The sequence below is a fragment of the Podarcis muralis genome, chromosome 2 (genome assembly GCF_964188315.1).
Source record: "Podarcis muralis chromosome 2, rPodMur119.hap1.1, whole genome shotgun sequence".
Taxonomy (NCBI): domain Eukaryota; kingdom Metazoa; phylum Chordata; class Lepidosauria; order Squamata; family Lacertidae; genus Podarcis; species Podarcis muralis.
This window is the reverse complement of record NC_135656.1, coordinates 121,835,031-121,851,311: the sequence shown is the minus strand read 5'-3', so window position 1 is coordinate 121,851,311 and position 16,281 is coordinate 121,835,031. Positions and strand designations below refer to the sequence as shown.

The window sequence follows — 16,281 nt, the reverse complement described above, 5'->3', positions numbered from 1 at the left end:
GATTAAAGCAGCCCTCGTACCCAGGGGCATAGGAAGGGGGCGGACTGCCCTGGGTGCCTTGACTGAGGGGGGTGACATTCGGCGTGCTGCCTGCCTGTGACTCCCTGAGCAGTTGGGGTAAGGGGGGAGTTGCGCCCCTTCCCCCTTTGTTTTGACAACTTGGGGGAGGCTTGGGAATCACGGGTGGGTGGAATGCCAAATGTCCACCATGAGTGGCTTGCTCTGCACCCAGCTGCAGGGCACACACGCTGTTCCGGGCACCTGAGCAGCGATCCTGTGCCTGGGAGGGCATCCTCCGCACCACGCCCCCCTCGGGAGCGCACCCACCCTGGGCAGCGCAGGCATATGCTCTGCCATCATTCATACCTCGACCAAAAGGGATTTGATCATAGTGTCCTTCTGCCCCTTGTGGGGTGTCTCCACTATTTCATTCCCACAGAGCTGTTCAGAGTTCAGGGCTTCAGCGCTCGCTGTGAAGTTTATTTCCCCTAGAAGAGAAAAAAGGGCCACCCTCATTCTATTTTGCATGGTTCACTTGCAATCCTTTCCATTGTTATCAGAGAGCCAGTGTGGTGTAGTGGTTAAGAGCGGTGGACTCGTAATCTGGTGAACCGGGTTCGCGTCTCCACTCCTCCACATGCAGCTGCTGGGTGACCTTGGGCTAGTCACACTTCTCTGAAGTCTCTCAGCCCCACTCACCTCACAGAGTGTTTGTTGTGGGGGAGGAAGGGAAAGGAGAATGTTAGCTGCTTTGAGACTCCTTAAAGGTAAAGGGACCCCTGACCATTAGGTCCAGTCATGACCGACTCTGGGGTTGTGGTGCTCATCTCGCTTTACTGGCCGAGGGAGCTGGCGTGCAGCTTCTGGGTCATGTGGCCAGCATGACTAAGCCGCTTCTGGCGAACCAGAGCAGCGCACGGAAACACTGTTTACCTTCCCGACAGAGTGGTACCTATTTATCTACTTGCACTTTGACGTGCTTTCGAACTGCTAGGTTAGCAGGAGCAGGGACCGAGCAACGGGAGCTCACGCCGTCACGGGGATTCGAACCGCCAACCTTCTGATTGGCAAGTCCTAGGCTCTGTGGTTTAACCCACAGCGCCACCCGCGTCTCTTTGAGACTCCTTAGGGTAGTGATAAAGTGGGATATCATATCCAAACTCCTCCTCTTCTTCTATCAGGCTATTTAAAGTTGGGAGAGAAATCTATGCATACCCAAAATGTAGGCAGTAGCCAAATTTGCCATGGACTCTAAAAATACAGTACAGTCATACCTCGAGTTGCGTTTGCTTCATGTTGCGTTTTTTCTGGTTACGAACGTGGCAAGCCCGGAAGTGTTTACTTCCAGGTTCACCGCTTCGGACATGCACAGGAGTGATCTGCACGCTTTGCGCATGTGCATGCGCACTCTATCGCGTGACATGCACGTGCAGCGCTCTACTTATGGGCTTTTTGGGGTGCGAATGGCACCCCAGAATGGATTGCGTCCATAAGTAGAGGTACCATTATATTTGATCAAGTTGATGGACTATGCCGAAATGGCTAAAATGACCGAAAGAATCAGAAATCAGAAAGACCAAAATTTTAATAGGGAATGGGAGAAATTTATAGTTTAACTTAAAAACTGTTATAAACAGTTAAAATCGTTAGTAGGATTGGAATAACACTTGTAGTTTAATGGTGAATTTTGGACACAATGGAGATGTAAAAGATTTGGATTATCATAAAAGATGCAGGAGGAAATGATCAACAATAGGACCCACAAAGGGGAGGAATGAAGTCCAGGAGATTCCTTGGAATCTTGTTTCTATGTTGTATGTATGTTGGATATCTGACTGTAAATTTTTAATCTGAAATATATATATATTGTATTTACATGCCAGAAGTACACACACACACACACACACACACACACACACACACACACAAACTTTCACTGCAGTCTAAGGGAGGTAACTCTGAAGGAGGAATCAGAACTCCTTGCATTTATACATACCCCTGATCTAAGAGTTTGGTAAAGGACCCCTGGACAGTTAAGTCCAGTCAAAGGCAACTATGTGGTTGCGGCGCTCATCTCGCTTTCAGGCAGTGGTGATTACCCAGTTCCTAGCATTGCTGCTTACCCAGAGATTTGGGAGTTACCGTCCAAGAGACCGTTTTCCTTTCGTTGGCACACAGGCAGTAAGATTCCTCCTCCTTCTCCACAGGGGAAGCCACAAACTCAGCAGAGGGAGCCAGCGAGATACTGACCTGTCCGTGAACAGAAAGGCGTTAGCGGGGAGGGAACAAAAGTCTCTCGCCACTCAAGAGACTGGGGTGCCTGCAGCAATATGATTCCATGCCTAGGCGATCCAAATTCTATGCCAAGGAAAAGAGGGCGAGGAGTTTTCGGGAATCGGGAGCCAAGCTAGGGCGTTCCTCACCCTGACGCAGCGCTGCATGTAAGTGAAGACAGTGGCCTTCAGGGTGAACACTTCGCCCCGCACCACAGAGTAGGGCAAGGTCAGATCCAGGAAGAATGGCTGGAAGGCTTTGAGAGAGGCAGTCTGGGCCAGGCCAAAGCCCACATCCGGGGACAAGCAGAAAGCTCCTGCCTTCCACTCGGTGATGGTGTCCGGAATGGTCACGGGGATGTCAATCTCGCCTTGGGACTCGCCGCTGAGGGACAGAGAAGAACAGGAATCAAAGAATCATAGAGTTTGAAGGGGTCCCAAGGGTTTTATATATATGTATCCATACATTCAATGGAATGTGTATATCTGAAAATATATGTATATATATATGTATATACATATATATATACATATATTTTCAGATACACACATTCCATTGATTTTACAGTCATTTTGACATTTTAAAACTTGACTTCCTTCCCCCTCTTTCTGCGGTTCCTTAACTTTGTTTTTAATACTTTTTGCATATCCAAATTAACTTAACTTATTTATTCCTCTTACTCTTATGTACCGTAACTGCAGGTTATTACAATAACCCTGCCAGTGTTTTTATCTGTTTACAATTTGCCTGTAAATGTTCAATAAACCATTTCCATTCTTTTATTAAAAGTTTGTTATCTTGATTTCTTATTCTTCCGGTAAGTTTTGCCTTTTTTGCATATTCCATACAGTTTCATATCCATTCTTCCTTTGCTGGGACTTCTGCTTCTTTCCATTTTGGGGCAAGTACCACTCTTGCTGCTGTAGTCGTATACATGAATAAATTTCTATACAATTTAAGTAGTTCTGTCCCTATAATTCCCAAGAGAAAGGCTTCTGGTGGTTTTTTACAAACGTTATTTTAAACATCCTTTTCATTTCATTGTATATCATTTCCCAGTAAGCCTTAACCTTACCACAAGGTAAGTAAGGTTACAACATGAGTTTGGATTTGATATCCCACTTTATTCCTACCCTAAAGAGTCTCAAAACGGCTAACAATCTCCTTTCTCTTCCTCCCCTACAACAAACACTCTGTGAGGTGAGTGAGGCTGAGAGACTTCAGAGAAGTGTGACTAGCCCAAGGTCACCCAGCAGCTGCATGTGGAGGAGCGGAGATGCGAACCCGATTCACCAGATTATGAGTCTACTGCTCTTAACCACTGCACCACACTGCCTTTTGCTTTTCCCCCTTCTCTCTGAGACAACATGAGAGACGACATGTTTCTTTGTCCTGATTTATGATTAATAGATCTGCAGTTATAGTATGACTTCACAAGCCTCAAGCCTATTCTGTGTGCGCAGTTCTATCTGCTGATAGCGTGCCCTGGTTCTGAAGCCCGGGTCGCTGATTTACGTCAGAGCAGAGGTCAATGGAAGGAGTCGGCTGAGCTGGGGCTTGCCAGCTGGCCTCCCGATCCTCTGCATGTTGACAAAGACCCAGCAATGTTTGATCCATCTTCAATGTGACAGGCCTTTAGATTTCTGAAGATGGCCGTGCAGCGTGAAGAACATTTTCAAAGCTCCCTCCTGCAAGCCGTATCTTCATTTCCCATCACCAGGGAAATCCTGTAAAATGCACATCACTTCCAAATATTCAAGGTGCTATCAAGAGCCTTGCCCTTTATTAATTTGCCTAATTCTCCCTAGGGTTATGGCTTGTAATAGGGCAGAGATTTTGTGGGGTGGGGGCTGTGTGGCCTTCCCGTTGTTGTTGGGCTCCAACTCCCATCAGCCCCGGGCTGGATGGCCTGTGAGCAGGTATGATGGAGGTTGTATGGCAGTAACACCTGGAGGGCCACAGGTTCTCAGCATTTCTTTCAAGGGATTTTTGCTACGGACTCCCCCAGCACCACCACTGCCCTATTGATTATAATGGTTTTAATTGACACCGAAATAGGAATGCTTATGTGTAATGGTGAAAGGGTTTAATGCTGGAAAATTCCACTGCTGGTCTTACAGAAGCAAATTGAGGACCACAAGTTGAGGCCTTTTATGATTGAATCTAGAAAAAGTCGGATTTTGAGGATTGGATCCCGGCTCGGATTGAAGAAGGAAAGTTGGAAAGATCCCTCTATGCAGGGATTAACTGACTTCTGGGATATGGACTTGGGTCTGGAGGAGATTGAAGTTTGGGGGGCCTTTGGATTTGGAGGAACCTTGAAACATGTCCTGAAATACTCTATGGATCTTAGCTTCAACTATGGAAATTTGGCTGACCTGTCTAGAAGGAATAAAAGTATTGTTAGGTTGGAGTTTTCCCGAGATTTGCTCCTTAGCATTAAAGAATATGAAGAAGACCTGCAGAAGGGACCTGGAAAAGAGTTAAGAGCCTCGGACATAAGATCTCCAGGTTGATGGACTATATGGAATTGACGGAAAGGACTGGCAGAATCCGAATCCAGGGAGAGGAGATGGTGGAAGAAGATTGGAAAATTTAAAGTTTATATATAGAAACATTGTAAAATTAATGAGTGATAGAAAAATGGTGGAATGATATTTTATGGCCTTAGCAGAAATGTTATAAGGAGTTAAGCATATATAAGTATTTTAGTTTTAATGGAAAATAAGGTTAAAAAATATGTTATTTATAATATGATAAAAATAGAGAAAGATGGAAAGGATTTGCTGAAACAATTAACAGAAGTGGAATACAAAAAGGGAGGTGAGAGGTGGTCGAGGAAACAAGGGAATGAAAGATAGAGTATGGAAAAGATGTGATGTATGTTTTTAAATTGTTTTTTTTTTTTTTTCATTTAGGGTTAGGGTTAGGGATTGGGTTTTGTTTAGTTTAGTTTAATGTGTTTAGTTTATTGGGTTTAGGCTGTGTTTTGTATTGTCTATATATTGTATTGTATCGTATTGTCTTTTTTCTCTCTTTTGTCTTCTTTTCTTTTCCTTTTTTGTAATCCTTAAAAGTAATAAATATTATTTTTAAAAAGAAAAAGAAAATTCCACTGCCGTACTCTAAGGGACTCTGAGCCTTAACTGAGTTGATAATGGAATGTTGTTTTCTGCAATCTAACATATGAGTGTTTAACCTTAGATCACATGAGAGGTATTGAATTGAATTGCAACTTCGCCATCTTGGAAGGGTGATGGCTGGAGTCCTTTGTTCCTGGGCTCTGTGAGAGTGAGGATGTAGATGAAGCTTTCCAGATAAACAGCCCCAGGCAGGATGCAGGTTGTGGGGAGAGACAGACCTCTGTTTCTAGGTCTGTTGAAATTGTTTGACATCTTGTAAGATGCCGAGCCTATGCCTTGGACTGGCATATGTCTTATGGAGTGGTTTGGATGTTTTTGTTTTGTTTTGAAGAAAGTTCCGCAAGCAAAGCTTTCGGTAAACAGTGCTTCATTTCCAAAGGAGCCCGTTTTTATGCATCCACTCGCTTCAAACTGCATAATATTAATATCTGCAATATGCGCACCCCACAAAGTCTGAAAACCACTACTTACTTCACTATCCACGTGTTCCAGAGCCACGTCTCGGGAAAGTAGCTCCTAACAGTCTCCTGCTGTCTTCCTGTTATTGCAGCTTCTTGTGCAGGAATGCCTGGAGCTCCTAGCCGTCTACTCAGAGTTTCAACCTGTAGGTCAGCAGCTTGAAGGAAGACAGAGCATAGATGATGGCCATTGTTATTCGGACTCAATGAACAGAAAGCCCTCTTGATTTCAGTAGGTACACTCTGAGTGGGACTGTTGGATATTGCCCTAAATTATGTACTTTATTTCCACAGTGGTGACCAGAGAAGAAATGACCACTGGGAGGAGAGCAGAGATAAGTAACACCACAGTGCATCTGTAACAGCAAAACTGAGACCTTCCTCTGCTCCAGCTGCAATTAAACATGTCTCTCCCATATAGCCACAGCAAGTGCTCTAACACACCAACGGTTTGACTTTACCCCTAAGGCCGCACTCTTACATTATCTCTTGAGACAGATGCCAACTAATTTATTTATTTAATTCATTTTGTTTTTCTTTGTACTCTCTCTCTCTCTCTTTGTGTGTCATAAATTGTGTTTCATACACAGCTGTCTTGTGTGTATGTGTCTGTGTTTACAATCTAACCCCCAACCTGCATTGAAGCACCCAATTTCTATTTGGTTCCATTTAACTTTTAAGCCATTTCACTTTTTAAAACAAAAGGTAGAATTCTGCAAATCACAATGTGTCCTCCAAGGCCTATACAGTGGTACCTCGGGTTAAGTACTTAATTCATTCTGGAGGTCCGTACTTAACCTGAAACTGTTCTTAACCTGAAGCACCACTTTAGCTAATGGGGCCTCCTGCTGCCGCCGCGCTGCCAGAATCCGATTTCTGTTCTTATCCTGAAGCAAAGTTCTTAACATGAAGCACTATTTCTGGCTTAGTGGAGTGTGTAACCTGAAGCATATATAACCTGAAGCGTATGTAACCCGAGGTACCACTGTAACCATGTTCTATTGCTGCTGAGTGACTAATTAATCTATGCCATTTAAATAGCATGATATTTTACCATAACGATAACGGTGGCAAATTCATAAGCGCCTATTAGAACAAAATACACTCTGAATCTAGCTTTGGGCAAATACTGGTACATTGGAACCTCGGTTCCCGAACGCCTCTGTTCTTGTATGTTTTGGTTCCCGAATGCTAAAAACCCAGAAGTAAATGCTTCCATTTTCAAATGTTTTTCAGAACTTGAACGTGCGACACGACTTCTGCGGAGTGCAAGAAGCTCTTGCAACCAATGGGAAGCCATGCCTCGGTTTTCGAACATTTCGCAAGCTGAACGGGCTTCCGGAATGGATTTCGTTCAGGAACCGAGGTTCCACTGTAAACTTTCTATTTACAGCATGCAAATGCCGGAAGGGATGAGCCAATTGAAACTCTTCCTGAAAACCCTTCTGCCAAGTATCTTAATATTTTTTAAAAATATATAGGGCTGCAGAACTAGGCACTCAGCAAAAGTTTTAGTCAAGGCCCTTAGAGACGTAGAGGGTAGCTGGATGTACATTTGCTGGTTTCCCACAAGCAACCCTTCAGCCAATGTGAGAACAGGATGCTAGAGAAGATTTTGCCATTGGCTCTTCTTAAGCTGTTATCATTCCTCTTAAATTTGCAGAGCTTCTAAATCTTGTGATTTTGAGGGCATTATGAAGATGGAACGAAGGCTAGCTGGAGGAAATCCCACCCCTACTCCCACAATTGCCACCAACATTGCCACCAGGTTCTTACTGGCATATACTGGTATATCTTCTCTGCAAAGGTTAGGCTTCTTTATCTCGGTGCTGGTAAATGCTTTCAAGCCAAAGTCCTGCCAAATGAGAAAATGAGCCAGTATGAACCCTTCTCTAGAGCGTTATGCCTTCCCAAACAGCATATGTGTCTCTGTTCCCGAATACCTGACCAGGAGAGTCTCTACCTAGTCTGGATTAACTCTTCAGGAGCTGAACATCCTCCCACTGCCGAGTGGTCTGGAAGGATACGGGGATAGAGAAATATTTTTCTCCCTCATAGAATCAAAGAATTGTAAAGTTGTAAGGGCGTGCGGTTTGAATCCCTGCGACAGGGTGAGCTCCTGTTGTGTGGTCCCAGCTCCTGCCCGCCTAGCAGTTTGACAGCACGTCAAAGTGCAAGTAGATAAATAGGTTCCGCTCCGGCAGGAAGGTAAACGGCGTTTCCGTGCGCTGCTCTGGTTCGCCAGAAGCGGCTTAGTCATGCTGGCCACATGACCTGGAAGCTGTCTGCGGACAAACGCCGGCTCCCTTGGCCTAAAGAGCAAGATGAGCACTGCAACCCCAGTTGTCCATGACTGGACCTAATGGTCAGGGGTCCCTTTATCTTTACCTAAGGGAACCCAAGGATAATCAAGTGGCCATCCAACCGCCTGCAACACAGGAATCTCAGCTAAAGCGTCCAGGACAGGTGGCCATCCAAACTTTGCTTAAAAACCTCCAAGGAAGAAGAGTCCACCACCTCTTATGGGAGTCCATTCCACTGCCAAACAGTCTTACTGTCAGAAAGTTCTTCCTAATGATTAGTCAGAATCTCCTTTCTTGTAACTTGAAGCCATTGGTCCAGCCCCTACCCCCCAGAGCAGGTGAAAACAAGCCTGTTCCCTCTTTCATGTGACAGCCCTTGAAATATTTGAAGGGCTCCACAGCCTCTTTTCCAGGCTACACATGCCCAGCTCCTTCAACCGTTCCTCATAAGGCTTGGTTTCCAGACCCTTGAAATATATATAAAAAATAAAATAAAAAAATAGTCCAGTAGCACCTTAGAGACCAACTAAGTTTGTTCTTGGTATAAGCTTCAGATACACTGAAACCATACCCTTATATATTGTGGGAGGGTGGGGTGGGGTGTTTCTCAGGAAGGTAGTAGGAGATGGGTGACTGACTCAATGGGTATGGTAAACCTGGTGTGTGTGTGTGTGTGTGTGTGTGTGTGTGTGTGTGTGTGTGTGTACACACACATATTTCGACTGTGTCAGACCAACACAGCTACCTATCTGTTTCTAGACCCTTGATCGTCTTGGTTGCCCTCCTCTGTACATGTTCCAGCTTGTTGACATCTTCTTAAATTGTGGTGCCCAGAACTGGACACAGTACTCTCATGACATTAGAACTCATGGGCATCCAGTGAAACTGAATGTTGAAAGATTCAGGGCGGATTCAAAAAGCAGTTATTCACATAGTGCCTAGTTCAACTGTAGGGATGCAGGTGGCGCTGTGGTCTAAACCACGGAGCCTCTTGGGCTTGCCGATCAGAAGGTCGGCGGTTTGAATCCCCATGACGGGGTGAGCTCCCGTTGCTGTGTCCCAGCTCCTGCCCACCTAGCAGTTCGAAAGCACGCCAGTGCAAGCAGATAAATAGGTACCAGTCTGGTGGGAAGGAAAACGGCATTTCCATGTGCTCTGGCCTCCATCTCATTGTGCCAGAAGTGGTTTAGTCCTGCTGGCCACATGACCTGGAAAGCTTTCTGTGGACAAACGCCGTCTCCCTCGGCCTGAAAGCGAGATGAGCGCCGCAACCCCATAATCACCTTTGACTGGACTTAACCATCCAGGGGTCCTTTACCTTTTATCTAGTTCAACATTGAAACTCGCTTCCACAGGAAGGAGTGGTGGCCACGAAATTGGATGGCTCAGAGGATCAGACAAATTAGGGGGAAAGGCTATCAGTGGCTACGAGCCATGATGGTGATGGTTTGGCCTCCCCAGTTGGAGGCAGTGATGATTCTGAATACCAGTCTCTGAAAACCACAGGAGGGGGGAAAGGGCTCTTGCGCTCGGATCCTGTTTGCAGCGTTCCCACAGGCATTTGGTTGAGCAATGTGAGAACACTGGACTAAAAGCATTGGCCCGACCCAGCAGGCTCTTCTTAAGGTTACATAATCTCTCTGCAGAGGACAATAGCTTTTGGTGGAAAACGAACTGCAGGGGAATGGAAACATTGCTGCGTGCGACGTATGCGGGGTGGAAGGCAACACCGTGCTTCCTTACAGCCCTAGATTTTGGGTGGCTGAGCTGCCACTGTCACGCGGTGGGTCCCAACAATGTGCCCTCCTCTTCCTGGCAGACATTTCACTCCCCGACAAATCACAGAATCATAGAATTGCAGAGTTGGAGCGGACCACAAGGATCACCCAGCCCAAACTCCTGCAATGAAGGACTCTCTCGCCCACATGGGGCTGATACCCATGACCCTGAGATTAAGGGTCTCATGCCAATGCAGCGGGTCCTTTGGCACTCACCTTGAGAATGTCATAGGCATCACCTTCACTCGGCTGAAAAGATTCATATCTGTAGCTGATGCCTTCCACAACAATATTTTGCCTAACCGTGCAGCGACCAAGGTACGGTTTGAGCAGGTTGTGGTGCCTGTAGACGTAACCTCGGAGGTCCTTCACAGGGAGCAGATCATAAACCTGACCACAAAAGTAGCCACAATTAAGCATGTCCTAAAATGCCCCTGCTATTTTTTATTTTTTCTATATATTTTTACAAAGTAATAGTCACAAATAAGTAAGAATAAAAATGTGCACCTCGCCACGAAGACCATTCCATTGTTACTGTCCAACCACCCACAATTTCAACACCTCTTGCGATGGTTTGACCCCTTTCCGTTTTAACAGTACAAATTCTACAAACGCCTTCCATATCTCCTCTAAATCCCCTCTCCTCTAAAATGTCCCTGCACGGCCACTGCAGAACAGCTCTGACCACCAGAAAGTTATTCCCAGTATTTAGCTGGAATCTCTTTCCTTGTAATTTGAAGCCACTGACTCGGGTCCCACCCTCTTGCACAGCAGAAAACAAGCTTGCCCTGTCTTCAGCCTTGAAGGTAGCCATCAGATCACCTCTCAGCCTTCTCTTTCCCCAGGCTAAACATACTCAACTGTGCCTCACGAGACTTGGTTTCCAGGACACAGTTTGGACAGAAAGGACTGGGTCCATTCAACACTTTGCCAAACCGTTTCAAAAGTGGATACAGATGTTCTATGCATCCCCGGTCCTCAGTTTATCAGTCCGGCATATAACTGGAATGAAACTTAGTTTTTTTAAATTGTTGTATGCACCCCAGTCTCTGAAAAACGAGAGACCCCAGAGGTTCTAGTGGTTATCCAGAGTCTGGCTTCCTTGAGAAAGGAAGTGTTTTGGAGATATATGGCCTTGCCCCTGCGATTGAGGGGGCCAGGGCCATACAACGTCAGTGTTAAGATAGTCCGTTCCACCTTAAGAGGAACAGGCTGTTGTGTGTCACATGTCTGTTTACTTTCCAGCACAGCTTGCTGGGAATTTCCGTTTGTGTATAGCTTTTGCTTATGCTGTTTGCTTGGACACGAAGGGGAGCAGACATGTTTTTCCTTTTGTCCTGATGCTGAATAAAATGCCTGTAAATATGTTTTACACAGCCTCTAATCAGCCCTTCTGTTGCGAAGAGTTCTTATCTCTGCTGAGTTGCGTGCCCAGCTTCTGAAGCTCTGGGTCGCAGATTCATGCTGCACCAAGGACCGGAGATCGCCCGGCTGCCGGCCAGTGGGCTGGAGCCAGCTGGGGGCCTGCCAATTGCCCCCGTTCCCTTGGATGCATCCCAACAGTCAGCACACCGGACATACATGCCACACGGCTCGTGTACATGACATCAGCACACCCCATGGCACGGAAGCGCAAAAGTGGCTCTAGGAATGTTACACTTGAAGACAGCTTCAAAAGCAGATTTGACTCACAGTCTTAGGGGACATCTCAGCTTCGGGCTTCAAGAGAAAGACACTCTTATCGACAGCATGGACAGCACAAAGGGAGCCTTTGGAGGCAGCAAGATGGAGGTGAGTTTTGCTGGTAGGGAGGCCTTCAGCATCAGAGAACCACAGATTCACCTGGAGGCATAAAGGGCATTTGAAAAAATTGTGAAAACAGGTTATTTATTGGGACGGAGTGATTTTTTGAAGCTGTTGTTAAAGTTGCAAAACAACAAAGCACAGGAAGGAGCAATGGATAATTTCTGAAACAACAAGGGGGTATCAACCAAGGCATGGTGGAGAACAGCAACAACTGGGAAAAGGCAGACATAACATTTTACAAGGACAGGAAGAAACACCACAGAATAATTGCCACACACAGGAAGAACAAGGATATAGTTGGGATGCCTCACTTGTAGATCTATAAATTATTTAATGTGTCACCACAAATGGAAGTTATTAATATTGCAGTTGATGGATAAGGGATTATTATTTTGACCGGAATGTAATTGAAATTAATAAGATTTTGGAACGCAGAAGTAAAGAGAATCATCAAACCATCAAATCTTGCACGCAGGGGGCCACCTAAATTATATAATTTGGTATATGAATGATTGGCTGGGGAAACCCAGCCAGATGGGCAGGGTACAAATAATAAACTTATTATTATTATTATTATTATTATTATTATTATTATTATTATTATTATTATTGCTTTTAGTAATTGTATTGCAATTTGGTATTGTTATAATGAGGCTATTATTGGATTGTAATTGGAAAATTAATAAAAATTATTATAGAAAGGGCATTTGAAGCGTTCATTCTATTACATGACAGCACAGAGATAATCCCTTCTGGGATTTGTTTTCTCAGCTTGGGCTGCCCTCCTCAGCTGCCAACAAGTTAATATTCTGCTGGTCCAGCTGGAAAAAATGGTGCTCTATGGACTACCAAGTGAGAACTTTGGCAAAGGGAACAGAGAGCCTCATGGCCATGTCTGCCCTGGGCCTCAGAGAGTCCCCACAACCTTACCTTGTTTGCGAAGCAGTTCTCCACGGTGAAATCTGCTGAATGGGCCACTAGTTCTCTACTGGGCAAAATCGTGTAGAGAAGCAAACGGGCCAATGGAGCAGTGTCCATGTCAACAGAGAGGTCCAGAGAAAACACCCCTTTGGCTGGTAGATAACGAAATGTTAGTGTAAGTCTAAAAATAGACTTGAAATGATCCTTGCATAGTTTTGCCCCTAACAACAAATCTGCCCCTAGCAACAAGCTTTCTGCTAGCAACAGGTCTTCCCCAGGAACAGGGTTTCCTTAGCAACAGACTTCTTTATTAGACAGGCTCTGAAGGAGGAGGTGTGGTTGCTCCTCTGCTCAGATGGCTGCAGAGCAGGGAGGAGGAATGATTCTCTGTACAGTGGTACCTCGGGTTAAGTACTTAATTCATTCCGGAGGTCCGTACTTAACCTGAAACTGTTCTTAACCTGAAGACCACTTTAGCTAATGGGGCCTCCTGCTGCTGCCGCGCCGCCGGAGCACGATTTCTGTTCTCATCCTGAAGCAAAATTATTAACCTGAAGCACTATTTCTGGGTTAGCGGAGTCAATAACCTGAAGCGTATGTAACCCGGGGTACCACTGTACATAGTTTTACTTTATTTTCCTTAGGCCAGCAGTTGTATAAGTTGTAATGTTAATTCTTCCATCGATACTTAAAGCAGAACTGGAATGTGTTTATTCCCACAGGGGAGCTGAACTGAGGAAGTATATTCTGGGAGACTTTCTGAGTGACATTGCTGACTGAAAAGGGAACCCCAAATGATTGGCATAGCGCACTGACACAAAATTCCCAAGGAGGAAGAGAGGGAGGAAGAGAACGATTACAATTCATGAGTGTAAAATTATATTGTCTATGAGTATAAAATTGAGGAAACTCTGAAACATGTCATGCAAGAACCGCAAGGGCACATGGAAGCATATGTGGTGGCACTGTACTAAGGTGTGGGTTTACATCATGGGTAGGCAAACTAAGGCCCAGGGGCCAGATCCGGCCCAATCACCTTCTAAATCTGGCCCGTGGATGGTCCAGGAATCAGCGTGCTTTTACACGAGTAGAATGTGTCCTTTTATTTAAATTGCATCTCTGGGTTATTTGTGGGGCATAGGAATTCGTTCATTATTTTTTTCCAAAATATAGTCCGGCCCCCCACAAGATCTGAGGGACAGTGGAGTGGCCCCCTGCTGAACAATTTTGCTGACCCCTGGTTTACGTTATCACCTGGGTTTATAAAAAATTGGAAAGGTCACCAAGAATGAAGGGAGGAAATGGGAATGGAGTGCCACTTACCGGTACCTCCTCTGTGCTCCACAGGCAGAACATGGGTCCCTGATCGCACAATGACCCCCTTAGCCATCACCTGCATGGAAGGCGGAAAATGCCTGATAAAAGCATAAGAACACAACAGCCTGCTAGGTGAGGCCAATGGTCCATCTAGTTCAGCATCCTACTCTCACTGTGGCCACCCATTTGCCTATAAGATGGAGGAGGATGGAGGAGGCAAAATATATGGTTACACTGATATGCCAGCAGTTCTTACACACAGGGAGTGTTCTGGCTTCCAGAAACAATCTCTCTCCTGGTAGTACAACATGAATTGCCATTACACTTGAGCCTATCTTTGCAATTAGAAATCAAACATAGTTTGGCAGCTGAAAATGGATTTGAATGAGCACTATTCAAAGTCCTTTCCTTAAAAAATACAAGAAACAGTCAGTTCACAAAGGCCTGTCAGAATAAAACAGCTGGCAGACGGACGACAAGGGAGCCAGTCTAACTTCTCTATGAAGAGTAATAATAATAATAATAATAACTGTCAGGTGCGGGTGGTGGTTGCTCGTGAGTAACCAGGCAGGACTCTGACCTGTCTTTCTTTTACAGGTTTTATTGTGCAAACTATTTACAATGCAGAACCATAAAGTTCATGTCCGTCTTAGTCACTTGCAGAAGCCGGGAGTGGCCCCTTCTGGCTTCTCCCCCAGCATAAGAACTTTGGTACCCCAAGCCTCTGCCTCCCCTCTTTGCGTTTCACCCCTCTGTGCAAGCTGGACGACGGAAGGGGCGTGCGTCCCTCCTGCCCAGCCTGGCTAGGTGAGGTGCTGGGGCTCTCAGCATCATCCTCAAGCCCTTTCCTTGCTTGGCTGGCCCCTTCCCCTTGTTCTCCACTGGAGGTGTGGCTTTTCCCACTGCTGAAGGAGGAACTGCTCCTCAGGAGTTTCGGAAGCTCTCTGTATCCCTGCAGCCTCCTGGCTTCCCTCCCCTGTTCCGATGGCAGTCCCATCATAATAATAATAATAATAATAATAATAATAATAATAATAATAATAATAATAATAATAATAATAATCTTCTTACCCTGCCGGTAATGGTTCTAGGGGTTGCTCATGTGTAAGTTGTCGCCACTCCTGGCTGGGTTACCTGGGTGAACCCTTTCTGTCCGGACAGCCACCCATCCGTGGCTGCCTCAATCGCTGGCAGAATCCATCAGTGGGCGTTTCTTGAACTTCTTCCAGCAAAGAAGTTCTTTGACGCCGAGTCTCCTCCTACTCTCCCTGCGCGGAAGTCTTCTGCGCAGGGAGGGTGTGGGCAGCGGAGGACCCGTGCTCTCCCCGCTGGTCTCCGGCGAGGAGTCCTGGAGCCCCCTTGCCGATTCCCCCTTCTGGCCCCCTTCTCCACTGGTGCTACGCTGATTTCCTTCCCCAGCAGATGGGCTGCCTCTCTCCCTACTGGGACCCTCTCTGGCATCCCTCTGGAGCTTTCCCTCCGCCTCTGCCTCCGATGACAGTTCCCTGACACTGCCCAACTGGCTGGGTTTCCCCAGCCACTCTGGGTGACTTCCAACAGAATATTAAAAATACGATAAAACATCAAACATTAAAAACTTCCCTAAATAGGGTTCCAAAGTTTGGGAGCAGCCACTGAGAAGGCCCACTCCCAAGTCCCTACCAAAGAAAGGCCACTCTGTCCAGACTTACCAAATAGTAAAAGACCATCTCCTGCTCTTTTACGACAGCTGAATTCAGAATATAATGGACCCGGAGCGTATGAGTCTGACCACAGCTTAAGGTCCCAGGAACACGCTCAATGTGGAGGTAGCTTTGGCTTGGTGAGTAAAAACGCCCTGCTGAATGAGATGCGCCCTGGTGTTGGGGACTGATCCAGCCTTGTTCACACGCAGAGTTCGATTTATAAGTTGCCTGGCAAACAGAAAGAAAGAGGAAAATGGCAGGTGCTCAGGGACTGGAGAAAATAAATCCTTGTTGTCCCTGTATTAGGGAATCATTGGTGCCTTGGTGACTATGAGATCAACTTTGTGATATTACACCAGTTCGAGATTCATCTCAGACCTATTTGCATGCCCAGCAACCAACACACACCTTTAGGAGACAATAAGAGTCAGACGTATCAACCCAACAGCCATTTCTGCTATCACATACACAGTCCCAGCCCTTGGGGGTCTTTTTCTAGTCCCAATACATTTCCTGGATTCAGAAATGGAAATGAAATTAACGGGAAATGACAAACCCAGAAAAGGTGATGAAGGAGAAAGAGAAAAGAAAAAAGT

The 16,281-nt window shown here is 45.8% G+C and overlaps 2 protein-coding genes across 2 annotated transcripts in view; both read right to left on the bottom strand.

The window, feature by feature from the left end:
• The window catches only part of LOC114592563 (uncharacterized), a 400,972-nt gene that overhangs the window by 298,663 nt on the left and 86,028 nt on the right, over window positions 1-16,281 (bottom strand).
• The window catches only part of LOC114591176 (alpha-2-macroglobulin-like), a 62,727-nt gene that overhangs the window by 23,164 nt on the left and 23,282 nt on the right, over window positions 1-16,281 (bottom strand). The window contains exons 12-21 of the mRNA XM_077923094.1: window positions 15,692-15,913; window positions 14,007-14,076; window positions 12,693-12,835; window positions 11,649-11,798; window positions 10,173-10,346; window positions 7,652-7,730; window positions 5,889-6,033; window positions 2,424-2,658; window positions 2,124-2,250; window positions 367-488 (exon numbers count right to left, since the gene is read on the bottom strand). Coding sequence (XP_077779220.1) covers window positions 367-488; window positions 2,124-2,250; window positions 2,424-2,658; window positions 5,889-6,033; window positions 7,652-7,730; window positions 10,173-10,346; window positions 11,649-11,798; window positions 12,693-12,835; window positions 14,007-14,076; window positions 15,692-15,913 — 1,467 coding nt within the window. The remainder of the gene's footprint in view (window positions 1-366; window positions 489-2,123; window positions 2,251-2,423; window positions 2,659-5,888; window positions 6,034-7,651; window positions 7,731-10,172; window positions 10,347-11,648; window positions 11,799-12,692; window positions 12,836-14,006; window positions 14,077-15,691; window positions 15,914-16,281) is intronic.